Source organism: Rhinolophus hipposideros, assembly GCF_964194185.1.
Source record: "Rhinolophus hipposideros genome assembly, chromosome: 10".
Lineage (NCBI taxonomy): Eukaryota > Metazoa > Chordata > Mammalia > Chiroptera > Rhinolophidae > Rhinolophus > Rhinolophus hipposideros.
In genome coordinates, this window is record NC_138056.1 from 27482507 (window position 1) to 27497031 (window position 14525).

The window sequence follows — 14525 nt, forward strand, 5'->3', positions numbered from 1 at the left end:
TCTGAATGAATTTATAATTTTTATTCCTTAAACTAATATTAAGACAGAGACAACCGATATTAAGTTCTTTCTATAAGCTATACCAATATTCTTTTTTTTCTACTTCTTTAGCTATTTAACTAGGAACTTAGTGGAACCACTGAAAAGAAATCTTAATACATTTGGCAAATAAAAAAGATAGAGGGTTTGAGATGGTCCAACAAGACAAAGGATTTACCACTGTAATTCTGTTGAATGATTACAGGAGTTGTATTTTTGCCTTGGAAAACTTTCATCATGGAACACAGCTGTGAAAGAACTTTGGCTTCAAACAGAAAGGCTATAATAAAGCGCCTCCTAGCTAGACTTAGGTTCAAGAGGTTTATGGTGGCAAACAGCAGAAAAGATGAAATGTTTCAATAAGGCCCTCAGGCTGATTTCGTTAGCATTCAGAGTGGAGTAACCTATACATCACATACCCTTTGTTAGCTGGTTGTTTAGAATAGATGTATGAGTCATTGATTTTATTTTAGCAATTGGGCAATGCAATTCTCCTTTTGCCCAAAATATTAAAATGCAGAAATGTGAAACTAAGAGGTAATGTCAGATCTTATACAGCATGCTTATCAACCACTGTGATTAATCAAAAAATTCTCCTCTTCTTGTCATTCCACATTTCACCTTGGTAGGCACAAATGATAAATTACCTCAGGTAAAAAAAAAAAATCTATTATTACATTAATCAGCAAACTACAGTATATTGTTTTAAATTGTGTGTGGGGGCAGAGGTGTTGGAGGGGGGAGCCTGCAAAACCAAAAGAGAGTGGCATAACAGAAGCGTATAGGCAAGATTCTATCCTGTCTGATTTTAAGGACAAATGAATCCCTCTGGGAATTTGGGGGGTTAATATATGTGTATGTATGTATATATGTAATTTTTTTTTTTCTCTCTCAAACACTGTTCAGAATTAATGAAGGTACCTGCAACGATGCTAGCAAGCTGCTGGGTTCTGGTGATGGGGTAGACGCTGCGGGCCAGAACAACTGCTGAAGCTATTTTCTTGGCATGCTTCTCCTCCCCGTATGTTCTCAGGATGGATGCAAGTGACTGTTGATCTAAAGCGTTCACAACATCAGCTGCAGTGGGCATGTCTGGGTACCTACGCACAAGAACAACCAATTAGCTCATTGACGTCAGTTTTCATTAACAAGAGGTAAAACTTCAGAGTCCTGAGACATAAAGTCAGGCAAACACACATAGTCTAAGAGAGCTTCTGAGGTTTTTAAAGTCAGAGAGTGAAATCTTACACGAATGAAATAGGTTTTCCATTTCAAATACCTATCATTATGGCAAGTGGGGACTATGTATGGCATTCCTCAAGGTTAAGAGCAGCAGGAAGTTAAAATATTTTACTAACCTTTAATTCACAAAGAGTTATTATTTCTACTGCAGGTTCCCCTAAACTAAAATAAGGGAAATATCTGGATTTAGTTTGTTCAAAACTTAAATTACTGCTTGAATTTTTTTTTTTTTTTTTTAGTATAGAAGACTGATATTTAAATGAGCCAAATCGCAGGAACTTAAATCCGAGACTGTCAAGTAACCAACTACTTATATGGGAGCACAAATTAAACTTAGAAAGTCTTTACAGTAGCCCCCCCCCCCCTTATCCCAGGGAACACATTCCAAAACCCCTAGTGGATGCCTGAAACCACAGATAGTACTGAACCCTATACATACTATGTTTTTTTCTAAACATACATATATACATACACACACATATACTTTATGGCTTCTCTTTGGCATATCCGAATTACTACCATTACTACTCTTGCACTTTGGGGCCATTATTACCTAAAATACAGGTTACTTGAACACAAGCACTGTGATACAATGACAGTTGATCTGATAATCCAAATGGCTACTACAGTGACTAATGGGTGGGTAGCATATACAGTGTGGACACACTGGACAAAGGGATAATTAACATCCCAGGTAAGAGTGAGGTACACCATGAGATTTCATCATGCTACTCAGAATGGTACATAATTTAAAGCTTATAAATCGTTTATTTCTGGAAATTTCCATTTAATATTTTCAGGCCATAGTTGACCCACAGGTAACTGAAACCGCAGAAAGGGAAATGGGGGATAAGGGGGGGACTACAATAGAAGAAAATACTGCTGGTCAGTTTCCCTCACAAAAATTTGAACAATCTTAATAATAATGTATATTATTTCAAATGTTTAACAATATTGGCTTCTACCTCCATGATACAAGACACCAGGGGGTAAAATTTGGAAATCAACAAACAGTACTAAACAAGCTTAGATGATAATTTCAGGATGAGAAGACAAAGAAATACCAAATTCTGGCCAAATAAAACAAATCATAATAACGGGAAATAGCATTCACTGTCAGACCATTCCAGTTTACCTGACTTTAGAGAAATGAGTCAAGGAATTCTAAGTGATGAGCTAGCCAAGACCTTACTGATTAGAAAGATAGTTTTGCTAGTAGTATAGTTACTATGGTGGATTGATTGTTGGTACCATACTATGAGGGTTTTAAGTAACAAGGATGTGGGTAGCTTTAAGATCTGAGAATAAAATCAGAGTGGGGTTGCCAAGAAACACCCAAACCCCTCCTTAAATATATTACACCCTCCTTAAATATACTACACTGCACCTTGTGAACATGCCTTGTGCCTCCAAGATAAATTTTTATTGTTCCCTATTTTGCCATGACCTCGGTCTCTCTCTTTTTTTCCCCCTCCCTCTCTCCTTCCCTCTCTCTCTCTGTCTCTCTCTCTCTCTCCCTCTCTCTCTGTCTCCCTCTGTCAAACCTTGCTTTCCAGACCTTGTGCCTTTTTTTTTTCTGGCTAATATGGCTCGTCCAGAACAATGAACCCTGTTTCCAATTTCAATATGTTTCGATCCTTCAATAATAACTTTAAGGATAAAGATTTGGTCTTTAGAGTCAAATTGACCTAAATTAGAATCCTGGTCTTGCTACTCATATTGGGTAAGCCTTTTAACCTACTGCAGCCTCAATTTCTAACTTGTAAATGAAATTAATAACTCTTCCCTCACAGATTTGTTGGGAGAATTAAAGGTGCATGCAATCATAAGACAAATAGTACAATGCCTGGCCCATAGAGAAGCTTAATGTACGTCAATGTCCCTTAGATTTTGCCCATGCCTAGATTTGCCAATCATCATTCTTGGCCTAATTGACAAAATCCCTGATACATCTTACCTAGTTGTAAATTCAACTGTCCAAACCACTGAGCTTTAGAATGAATCTTGCTAATGATGGTGAATTCCAACTCTACAGGATATAGTTCAGCTCTACCAGGACAATTCTAAGGTTAATATGGATGTATTAGCAGATTTTCATACCTTTCTACTTTCAAGTAAGAAAATTAAAAAAGCGTTTTGCTCAAATATAGTTCAGTGGATACTAGGCATAATTTGATTTTACTCTCATGTTAGCATTGAACAGCAGTGCAGAAGTTTCCATAATGCTAAAGGCAAAAGGGGCAACACTTTGGAAAGCCAACAGGCCGCCAGGGGACTTCAGATTGGCTTTCACATGGTGAGGAAGTCAAGACCCAAAATCTGCCGCCCTCCAACTTAACAGGTTAAGAGATCTTATTAGTCCTCCAGAGATCACTGACTTACAATGGCAACACTCAGAGGGAAAGAAAATGTTAACCTAAGTGGCAATTTACTTATTACCTTTTAGTGAAGAATATAACTGACAGAAGGGCTATATCCACAACTCCTTGAATCTGGGAATTTCCTTCTGTGACATGAAAACCTGATTATGATCTTTGGGAAATCATAGAACTGGGAGAGCACAGAATAAGCTATGCTGTAACATTCTAGTGTTAAATGGCAACAGGTTAAGAAAGGCTCTTGCATCCGTACACAACGCAGGGATACACATATCAGCCTCCAGGATCGAACCGGCCATATTTTTTGGCTTGGTGTCCCTCTGTCCATAACACCACTTGGATTAGCATTGCACATATTTGCTCTCTGACTCTCCTTTTCTTATGAATTCGTGTGAACCAACTCCTCTTTTCAGAATGCCACATATGTTCTTCAGATCGGTTAATATCTTTGACTAGATTACAGCCTATGATGTCTACCTGGAAGCCATCTTGCTTTTTTAAGATATATTTGCTCAACTCTAATCTTACCCATTATGCATTGATTTAGAGTTTAATTCTTTAGGGCAATCTTATTTTCAAGTTCTTAGAGGAGAACCTGGAACCCTGATTCTCAGATTAAAATTTGCTATAAGTCTTTACATTAATAATATGGGAATTTACTTCTATGAACTAGAAGCTTTTTTCATTGTATTTCAGAAGGCATTCTCCTTAGTGAGACATAGGAACAGCAGAAATTTGCTTGACATTTTATTACCTCTGAACAACAACCTCAATCTCCAAACATGAGAAGATATTTGACCTTTACTATTAGTCACTGTCTTTTAAAGGAGTTTTATTATTTTCTTTTATGATCACATTCATCATTCTATGAATGCCAACTTGTGCAAAAGAAAGTCTAAAACTCCGAAGAAAAAGATTCCAACAAGTATGGGTCACAATCTCAGTTAACAGGTCATATCAAAACATGGGGAAAAGGCTATGTGGGAATAATAACCTTCGGATAAACCAATTTGTGAAAAAGAAGCTAAAGTCAACTCAATATTAATTTGTTGGCTTAAACTGGACAATAAATTTCTTATATGTAGCTCCTTCTAATAGACTGGAAGAAATACTGGAAAACCTATTTGTTTCAGTAGAAATGTTTATGCAGGTATAGAACTGCAGATTAGTAACAGTAACCCAATAGTTTGCTCACTTAGATATAAGAAAGTCTAAAGTCCTTAGGAGGTAAGCTTCACAAAGGTATGGCCATCATACAGAATCTGGTGATAGGGGTGGTTGGGACATGACATGAGAGAGAAAGGCATGGTTAAGTTTTGTTACGTACAGGCTGGCCAGTTCCTGGGCCACTGTTGGGCATAGAGGTAAGTATTAATCTAAGCTTTAAAAATTCATTTAGATTTGAAAGAAATTATCCTGTATCTTCCTAGAATGTGATCTTCTTTGTGTTATTTAACATATATGTATTGAATAATAGAGAACAAATGCTAGTATTCCCAGGGTGGTGAGGAATGAAAAGGAAGTACATACTGTCCCATGCAGAGTACTGGGTTTGACATAGTACCATAAACTGTCGTGTTTTTTGAAGAAGTTGGAACCAAAGGGACTGTATAAGACACAGGAAAAAAACACACAAGTGCTGACCTCTGGGATCTTGACTTATATGCAGTATTCAAAAAAATATGCATTAAATATAGTTCCTTTTACTTCTCACAAGAGACATAGTTAGGCCAGCATAAAAATGGAACTGCTGTTTCAGTATCATGTTTATCAATATTGTTAGTAGACTAAAAGCTCACACTGTACTCGTAAAAAAGATAATCAGTATGAAAGTCATCCTCTTTACTATTTTGGGTAAAGTCAGCAATGATTTTTCTTTCAGAATCCCAAATCTAGAGAAACACTAAAGCTATAATGAGTAGCAAACAAAACTGATTTATTATATATTGATAGTGTTAGGTGTGGGCGTGTAATGGGAATTCTGCAGTCTTAAAAGGGAATTAAATTCAGAGTGCTTTCGAGAAATTGATTTCTTGTTGTGAGGAGAAATGTTTTATCGATACTCACCTGCTACCATCCATTCTCATGTCCAAGGGGCCATCCTTCCGAAGGGAAAAACCTCTTTCAGCAGCATCAAGTTGCATGGAGGAACATCCGAGATCCAAAAGAACTCCATCCAAAGTCCCTGGCTGTACTCCAGCTCTCATTAATAATGCTTCTGCCTGGCTGAACTGACCTAGCAGAGCCCGGATCTGTTTACTGTGAAGAAATCCAGGAGATGGAGAAAACACTGGGGTTATATTAAAATCTTTCTTAAGGTCTGTGATCAATGGAAGGGCACACATGCTATATTAAACTGTTTAACTAATACATGTTTATTAAGTGCCAACCACATGCGTAGCAGTATATAAAGACATATGGATATGGAGACTCTATGTCTTTGGTTTCAATACCAGAGGTGATTTAATGTGATTTTATTCTTGCTAATAAACACAATTTATCGCATACCTTCCCGAAGGTATACACTAAGTTAATGAATTCGAAAAATTCCTTTGTCAGACCAGGTCTTTCATTTTTTTCTTTAAAAAGTTGTTAAATCTCTGGGTCAGGAAAAGAAGCATAAGCAAACCAATCAAAAGAATAAATTTAGAGGTAACAAATGCTGGTGAGACGTGGAGAAAAGGGAACCCTTGTGCACTGTTGGTGGGAGGGTAAATTGGCACAGCCACTATGGAAAACGGTATGGGGGTGCTTCAAAAAATTAAAAATAGAATTACCATATGATCCAGCCATTTCACTTCTGAGAATATATCTAAAGAAAATGAAAACACCCTTGTGAACAGATATCTGCACCCTCATGTTCATAACAGCATTTTCACAATAGCCACGACATACAAACAACGTATGCGTCCATCAGGGAATGAATGGAAGTTGTGGTGTGTGTGCACGTGTGTGTATAAAACGAAATATTATTCTGCCATAAAAAAGAATAGAGTTTTGCCATTTGTGACAACATGAATGGACCTTGACGGCATTATGCTTAGTGAAATAATTCAGAAAAAGAAAGACAAATAGCGTATGATCTCACGTGTATGTGGAATCTGAAAAAAAAAAAAAAAGAGCAAGCGAGAGAGAGAGAGAGATAATCAAAAAGAGAGAGAGAATAAAGACGGTGAAAGCAAAACCGAAATTCTCTCTAGTAAAAGAGATAATCAGATTTGTGGTCACCAGAGACGAGGTATGGGGAAAACGGAATTGGATGCAGGTAGTCAAAAGGCACAAACTCCCAGATAAATAAGTACTGGAAGTATAATGTACATGATTACTAGTTAACACCGATGTATGGTATATATAAAAGTCGTTAAGAAAGTAACTCCTAAGAGTCCTTACCACAAGGAAAAAGAAGGTTTTTTTCCCTTTTTTTTGTATCTATATGAGATGATGAATGTTAACTAAACTTATTGTGGAAATCATTTCACATTATATGTAAGTCAAATCATTATGCTTTACACTTTAAACTTAAACAGTGGTGTATGTCAATTATTATCTCAGTAAGACGAAAAAATAAGAATAATTTAATTAGTAAGTCAATTTAAATACCATAAATAATAAAATAGAAATCACAAAAAAAAATATATATCAAACATCTTCAAGCCGAGCATTTTTACCTTTCTCTGTATTTTTCTCACAATTTAGGATAGGAGTGCTGTGAAGCTGCACACCTGAAGAATGAAACTATGCCTAAAATAAATTCTTCCTTGCAGGAGCAATGTTTTAGCTCTCAGCAGGGATTCTGAAGTGAATGGAGCATTCAAAATTGACAGACAGGCAAGAAGTTGGGATCACCTTGCAGCTATACTAATTTTCCTTCCTACACAAAGGGAGATGCTGCCTTCAGGGTTCTTCAGAAGCCTTAGGGCAACTGGCATACATTTTGGAAGGGGAATGAGAAGAGAAAAACTCAGGCAACCTTCCCAAGACCTCATTCCCTCCTTCTACAGGTGGATGAGTGTGGATTTCAGTAGTGTTGAGGAATTCATGTTTATGATATTTACTTGTATATTATGCTGTTTAAGGAGAACTTTACAGCTCATTGCTAATGTTTTCTCAAACTCTGATGAAGATAGTGATTTTCAGATTTACTCACCTAATAAATATTCACTGAATATTTGTGATGTGTCATTATACTATTTAGAGGTATAAAATGATTAATAAAGCATGACTTTCTGAGCTTTGAGCTGAGAGGCAGAGATGTATAAATATATAGTTCCGATGGGTGCTAATAGTGGCGAGAAAAACAAATTGCTATATCTACACATGCATACTTAATTTCATTGTGCGTTGCAGATATTGTGTGTTATTTATTTATTTATTTATGTATGTTTAAGGTCAATACCTGTATTATTTTTTATTAGGCTCAGGTGTACAAAACAATGTAATAGTTAGACATTTACACCCTTCACAAAGTGATAACCCTCTCCCCCAGTCTACTACCCCTCTGATATTGCATATAGCTCTTACAATTCCATTGACTCTATTCCCTATACTGCATTCCACATCCTGTGACATATAAATATATAAATATATATTTTTTTATTTATATTTTTATTATATATATATATATATATATATATATATATATATATATATATTTATAGTTGACATTCCATATTATTCAGCTTCAGTTTCAGGTGTACAGCACAGTGGTCAAACATCTACACAGTTCATGAAGTGGTCTCCCTAATAAGACGAGTGCCCATCCAACCCCCTACAAAATCTTTACATTATTGATTATATTCCCAAAACTGTATTTCATATCCCCGTGGCTACACTGTGATTACTAATTTGTACTTTTTAATCCCTTTACCTTCTCCCCACCCACCCCACCCCTCCACCTAGCAACCTTCAGTTTTTTTCCCCCTATATCTCTGAGTCTATTTCTGTTTTGTTTGTTCATTGAGTCTGTTCTTAGATTCCACATATAAGTGAGATCATATCGTGTTTGTCTTTCTCCGTCTGAGTTATTGCACTTAGCATAATATCCTCTAGGTCCATCCATGTTGTTACAAATGGTAATATTTCATTCTTCTTTACTGCATTGTATTAATATACCACAGTTTCTTTATCTAATCGTCTATTGATGGGAATTTCAGTTGTTTCCGTATCCTGACTATTGTGAATAGCGTTGTGATAAACATAGGGGTGCATATATTTTTTCAAATTTGTGTTTTGGATTTCTTTGGATAGATACCCAGGAATGGAATTGCTTGATCATAAGGTAGTTCCATTTTTTATTTTTTGAAGTACCGCCATGCTTTTTTCCATAGTGGCCACATCAATCTGCAATCCCATTAACAGTGCATGAGGGTTCCCTTTTCTCCACATCCTCGCCAGCACTTGTTTGTTGATTTATTGATGATAGCCATTCTGACCTGGGTGAGGTAGTATCTCATTGCGGTTTTTATTTGCATTTCTCTAATGATTAGTGATGTTGAGCATTCTTTTCATGTCTGTTGGACATTTGTATGTCCTCTTTAAAGAAATGTCTCTTCAAGTTTCTGCTCATTTTTTAATTAGATTGTGTTTTGGGGGTTGTTTGAGTTTTTTAATAAGTTTTGGCTATTAACCCCTTATCAGATGTATCTTTGGCAAATACCTTTTCTCATTCAGTAGAATGTCTTTTTCTTTTATTAATGGTTTCCTTTGCTGTGAAAAAACTTTCTAGTTTGATGTACTCCTACATGTTTATTTTTCCCTTTTGCTTCTCTTGCCTGAGGGGATATATCAGTAAAAATATTACTAAGAGTAATGTCTGCAAATTTACTTCCTATATTTTCTTCTACGAGTTTTATGGTTTTGGGTCTTTCATTTAAGTCTTTGGTCCATTTTGAATTTATTCTTGCATATGGCATAAGAAGGTGGTCCAGCTCCATTTTTTTTGCAAGTGTCTGTCCAATTTTCCAAGCACCATTTATTATATAGACTATCTTTACTCTGACATAAATTTTTGCTTCCATTATCAGAGATTAAACGACATATAGGCATGGATTTATTTCTGGGCTATCTATTCTATTCCACTAATCTATGTTTCTATTTTTACGGCAATACCATGTTGTTTGATTACTATAGGCTTGTAGTATGATTTGATGTCAAGTAGCATGATACTTTGTTCTATTTCTCAAGATCGCTGTGATCATTCAGGATGTTTTATGGTTCCATGTAAATTTTAGGATATTTTCTAGTTCTGTGAAAAATGTCATTGCTAACTTGATAGAAATTGCATTGAATCTGTATATTGCCTTAAGTAGTATGAACATTTTAACTATATTTATTTTTCCTATCCATGAGCATTGTATGTGTTTCCATTTATTTGTATCTTCTTTAATTTCTCTCTTCAATGTCTTATAATTTTCTGAATAAAGGTATTTTACTTCCTTGGTTAAATTTATTTCTAAGAATTTTATTGTTTTTGAAGCAATTGTAAATGGGATTATTTTCTTAATTTCTCCTTCTGATAGTTTGTTATTGCCATATATATGTTATTTTTCAAATTGAAGGTTTGTGGCAAACCTGCTTCAAAAAAGTCTATCAATGCCATTTTTCCAACAGCATTTGCTCACTTCATGTCTCTGTGTCACTTTTTGGTAATTCTCACAATATTTGAAACTCTTTCTTTATTATTACATTTGTTATGTTAACCTGTGAACACTGACTTTTGATGTTACTATTGTCTTTGGGGGCAACATAAACTGTGCCGACATAAGCTGGCAAAATTAATAAATAAATGTTGTGTGTGTTCTGACTACTCCATTGACTAGACATTCCCCCATCTCTCTGCCACCCCCCAGGCCTGTCTATTCCCTGCGACACAACAATATTGAAGTTAGGCCAACTAATAACCCTAAAATGGCCTCGAAGTGTTCAAGTGAAAGGAAGAGTTATACATCTCTCATTTGAAATCAAAAGGTAAAAATGATTAAGCTTAGGAAGGAAGGCATGCAAAGGCCAAGATAGCACAAAAGCGAGGCCTCTTGCACAAAACAGCCAAGTTGTGAATGAAAAGGAAAAGTTCTTGAAAAAAACGAAAAGTCCTACTCCAATTAACACACAGTGAGAAGGAGGTGAAAGAGTCTTACTGCTGATATGGAGACAGTTTTACTGGTCTGGATAAAAAGTAAACTAGTCACAAAATTCCCTTAAGCCAAAACCTTCAATTCAGTGAAGGCTGAGAGAGGTGAGGAAGCTGCAGAAGAAAAGTTTGAAGTTAGCAGAGACTGGTTAATGACATTTAAGGAAGGAAGCTGTCTCCATAACATAAAAGTGCAAGGTGAAGTAGCAAACGCTGATATGGAAGCTACAGCAAGTTCTCCACAAGATCTAGCTACTGTGTTTCACCAAAAATAAGACCTAGCCAGGCAATCAGCTCTAATGCGCCTTTTGGGGCAAAAATTAATATATAAGACTCTGTCTTATATAAGACCCGGTCTTATTTTACTATAAGACCGGGTGTAATGTAATGTAATATAATGTAATGTAATGTAATGTAATATAATATAATACAATACTGGATCTTATATTAATTTTCATTCCAAAAGACACATTAGAGCTGATTGTCTGGCTAGGTCTTATTTTTGGGGAAACAGGGTAAGATAATTAATGAAGGTGGCTATACTAAACAATAGATTTTCAATGTAGAAGAAACAGTCTTCTACTGGAAAAAGATGCCATCAAGGACTTTCATAGTTAGAGAAAAGTCAATGTCTGGCTTCAAAGCTTCAAAGGACAGGCTGACTATCTTGTTAGGAACTAATGCAGCTGCTGATGTGAGGTTGAAGCCAGTGATAATTTACCATTCCAAAAACTCTAGGGCCTTTAAGAATTATGATAAATCTATTTTGCCTGTGTTCTATAAATGTAACAACAAACCCTAGATAACAGCACATCTGTTTTCGACGTGTTTTTACTGAACATTTTAAGCCCATTGTTGAGAACTTCTGCTCAGAAAAAAGGATCCCTTTCAAAATATGATTGCTCATTGACAATTCACCTGGTCACCCAAGTGCTCTAATAGTAGTACAAGGAAAGCAATATTGTTTTCATGCCTGCTAACACTACATACATTCTGTAGCCCACAGATAAAGGAGTAATTCCAACTTTTAAGTCTTATTAAGCACATTTTGCAAAGCTATAACTCCCGTAGACAGTGATTTCTCTGAAGACTTTGGGTAAAATAATTGAAAACCTTTTGGAAAATCTTTCACCATTCCAGATGCCATTAACAATATTTGCGATTCATGGAAAGAGGTCAAAATATCAACATTAACAGGAGTTTGGAAACAGTTGATTCCAACTCTCATGGATGACGTTGGAGAGGTGGAGAAAGACTTCTGTGGAGGCATTAACTGCAGGTGTCATGGAAATAGCAGCAAAAAAAACTAGAATTAGAAATGGAGCATGATGATGTGACTGAATTGCTGCAATCTCATTATAAAACTTTAATGGATGAGAAAGTGCTCCTTACAGATGAGCAAAGAAAGTGGTTTCTTGACATGGAATCTATTCCTGGTGAAGGTGTGAAGACTGTTGAAATGACAACAAAGGAGTTAAGAGTATTACATAAACTTAGTTGGTAAAGCAGTGGCAAGATTTGAGAGAACTGACTCCAAGTTTGAAAGAAGATATACTGTGGGTGGAACGCTACCAAACAACATTATATGCTATAAAGAAATTGTTTGTGAAAGTAAGAGTTTATCAATGCAGCAAACTTCATTGTTGTCTTATTTAAGAAATTACCACAGCCAACCCAACCTTCAGCAACACCACCCTGATCAGGCAGCAGCTGTCAACATCAAGGCAAGACCTTCCATTAGCCCAAAGATTATGACTTACTGAAGGCTCAGATGATGAGCCTACATCAAGTACATATTTTTTAGCAAAAAAGTATTTTTAATTACAGTACGTACATTGTCTATTAGACATGGTATTTCTTACTTAATAGACTATAGTATAGGGTAAACTTAACTTTTATATGCACTGGGAAACCAAAAAATTCATGTGACTCACTTTATTGAGATACTTGCTTCATTGCAGTGGTCTGGAAGTACACCTGCATTATTTCTGAGGTATGGCTGCATTTGGAAAATAGAAAGTGAATGCTAATAGAGCACTGGAAACAAATAATAGAATCTTGGGATTGAAGGGCAACTCACAAATCATTTACTCCAATGTTGAACTGCTGGTTGAATCTTTTTTCTCTCCAATATTACTACTGGGGTACGGGGAGGAAAGCCATTGTTTTAATCACCTCCCATTCACCTCATTGGTGAGGGAGAGATTCCTATTCTAGGATTACAGAAATGGCCAAACACATGTCATTTGACACTGGACAGATGAGATTGACAGTTTATTAATCCCATAGACTCACAGCCCAGGGGAGGAAGATACCACATGCTATGCATGGCTAAATTGGGACTCCACTCAGGAACAGAGTGGGCACCCAGAGGCTATAGGAAGTAGGTTTTTTTGTATCAAGAGGGTGAGGTGCCACTTGGTTCCCAGGAGAGGATGTGGTTGGCTTGTTTGAATGATTCCATGGTTGGCAGAGTCCTGAAACCTGCTACTCAGGGATAAGCACGTATTGTAACTGATCCCTTTGATAAGGAAGGTCATTTGGCTAAGGAACCTTATCAGTGGGAGCATAGTGGGGAAGAGAATTTGTGGTTAAGCAATTCAAGGCTCTCCCAGTTCTCCATGGATGTTAAGAACACATATTATTGGGATTTAATTTAGGCCTTATACCACAATAATCTAGCTCATGTTTGAACGCCTAGTAGTAATAAGAACTCAATGCTTTTTTTTCCAGCCATGTCTTTTCTAGTTAAGTTGACAGCTGTTTCCTCACCATTTCTATAATTTTGTCTCTGATATCAGTCTATGTGAAGCAACTGAAAACCTGTAACTCATGCTAGCCTTTCACATATCTGCTATTAGCTTTTGTAAGCGCCATTTATTGGCCCTCTTAGTTGCCAATGTTTCTGTTCCAACAGGACCTCAAAGCTTCAACTATGCATTCTGGGAAACATTAATCAGATCTGTGATGGTTTGTGTCAGTTTCAGTTTGGATAGTCTATAGTATCAAAGTATTAACCAAACACTAATCTAGGTGTTACTATGAAGTATTTTGGAGATGTTAGGTTAACATTACAATCATGTCAGTTTCCAGCCTACTGGCCTGCCCTACCAATTTCAGAAATGCCAGTCCCCACAGTTGTGTGAGCCGATTCCTTGAACTAATGTGTGTGTGTGTGTGTGTGTGTGTGTGTGTGTGTGTGTGTGTTTACTTACACATATATACATATACATGTATGGACGAGTATATCTCTTAATGGTTGTTTCTCTTGATCATCTGATGGATATGAAATCTCATCTCAAGAGGTAGATTTCTCATTTGCTAAGCTAATTTGCACACACTATCCCATGGCCCCTATACTTTGTTCAATGATGGGCATGTGTCCCAATTCGGGCTGATGAGATACAAGAGATATTTTCCAGGAATTGGGGGAAAAAATTCTTCCTTCCAATGAGTTACAGGAAGAAAAAGGGTTTTCAGAATCTCTAGTTATATGGAAGAAGCACAAAGCCCTGGTAATTGCCAGCAGACATCCTGATCAAAGAAGGGAACGGGTGGCAGCCAGTTTTAGCCAAACTGCAGAGGGCAAAGCAGAGAGAAAGATTAACAAAACCACTAGATTGAGCCTCACCTAAAATCCAACTTGTCTCTGAACTTTTGAGTTATCTGAGCCCATAAATTACCTTTGCTATCAAAACCAATTTGAGTTGGTTTTTCTTTTACTTACAATGAAAAAC

General features: G+C 36.5%; 1 protein-coding gene across 2 annotated transcripts in view; it reads right to left on the reverse strand.

The window, feature by feature from the left end:
• Positions 1 to 14525, reverse strand: part of METTL15 (methyltransferase 15, mitochondrial 12S rRNA N4-cytidine) — a 209925-nt gene that overhangs the window by 68465 nt on the left and 126935 nt on the right. For both annotated transcript variants that reach the window (XM_081064015.1, XM_081064014.1), the window contains exons 5-6: positions 5727 to 5918; positions 961 to 1139 (exon numbers count right to left, since the gene is read on the reverse strand). In XM_081064015.1, the coding sequence (XP_080920141.1) occupies positions 961 to 1139; positions 5727 to 5918 (371 nt within the window). The remainder of the gene's footprint in view (positions 1 to 960; positions 1140 to 5726; positions 5919 to 14525) is intronic.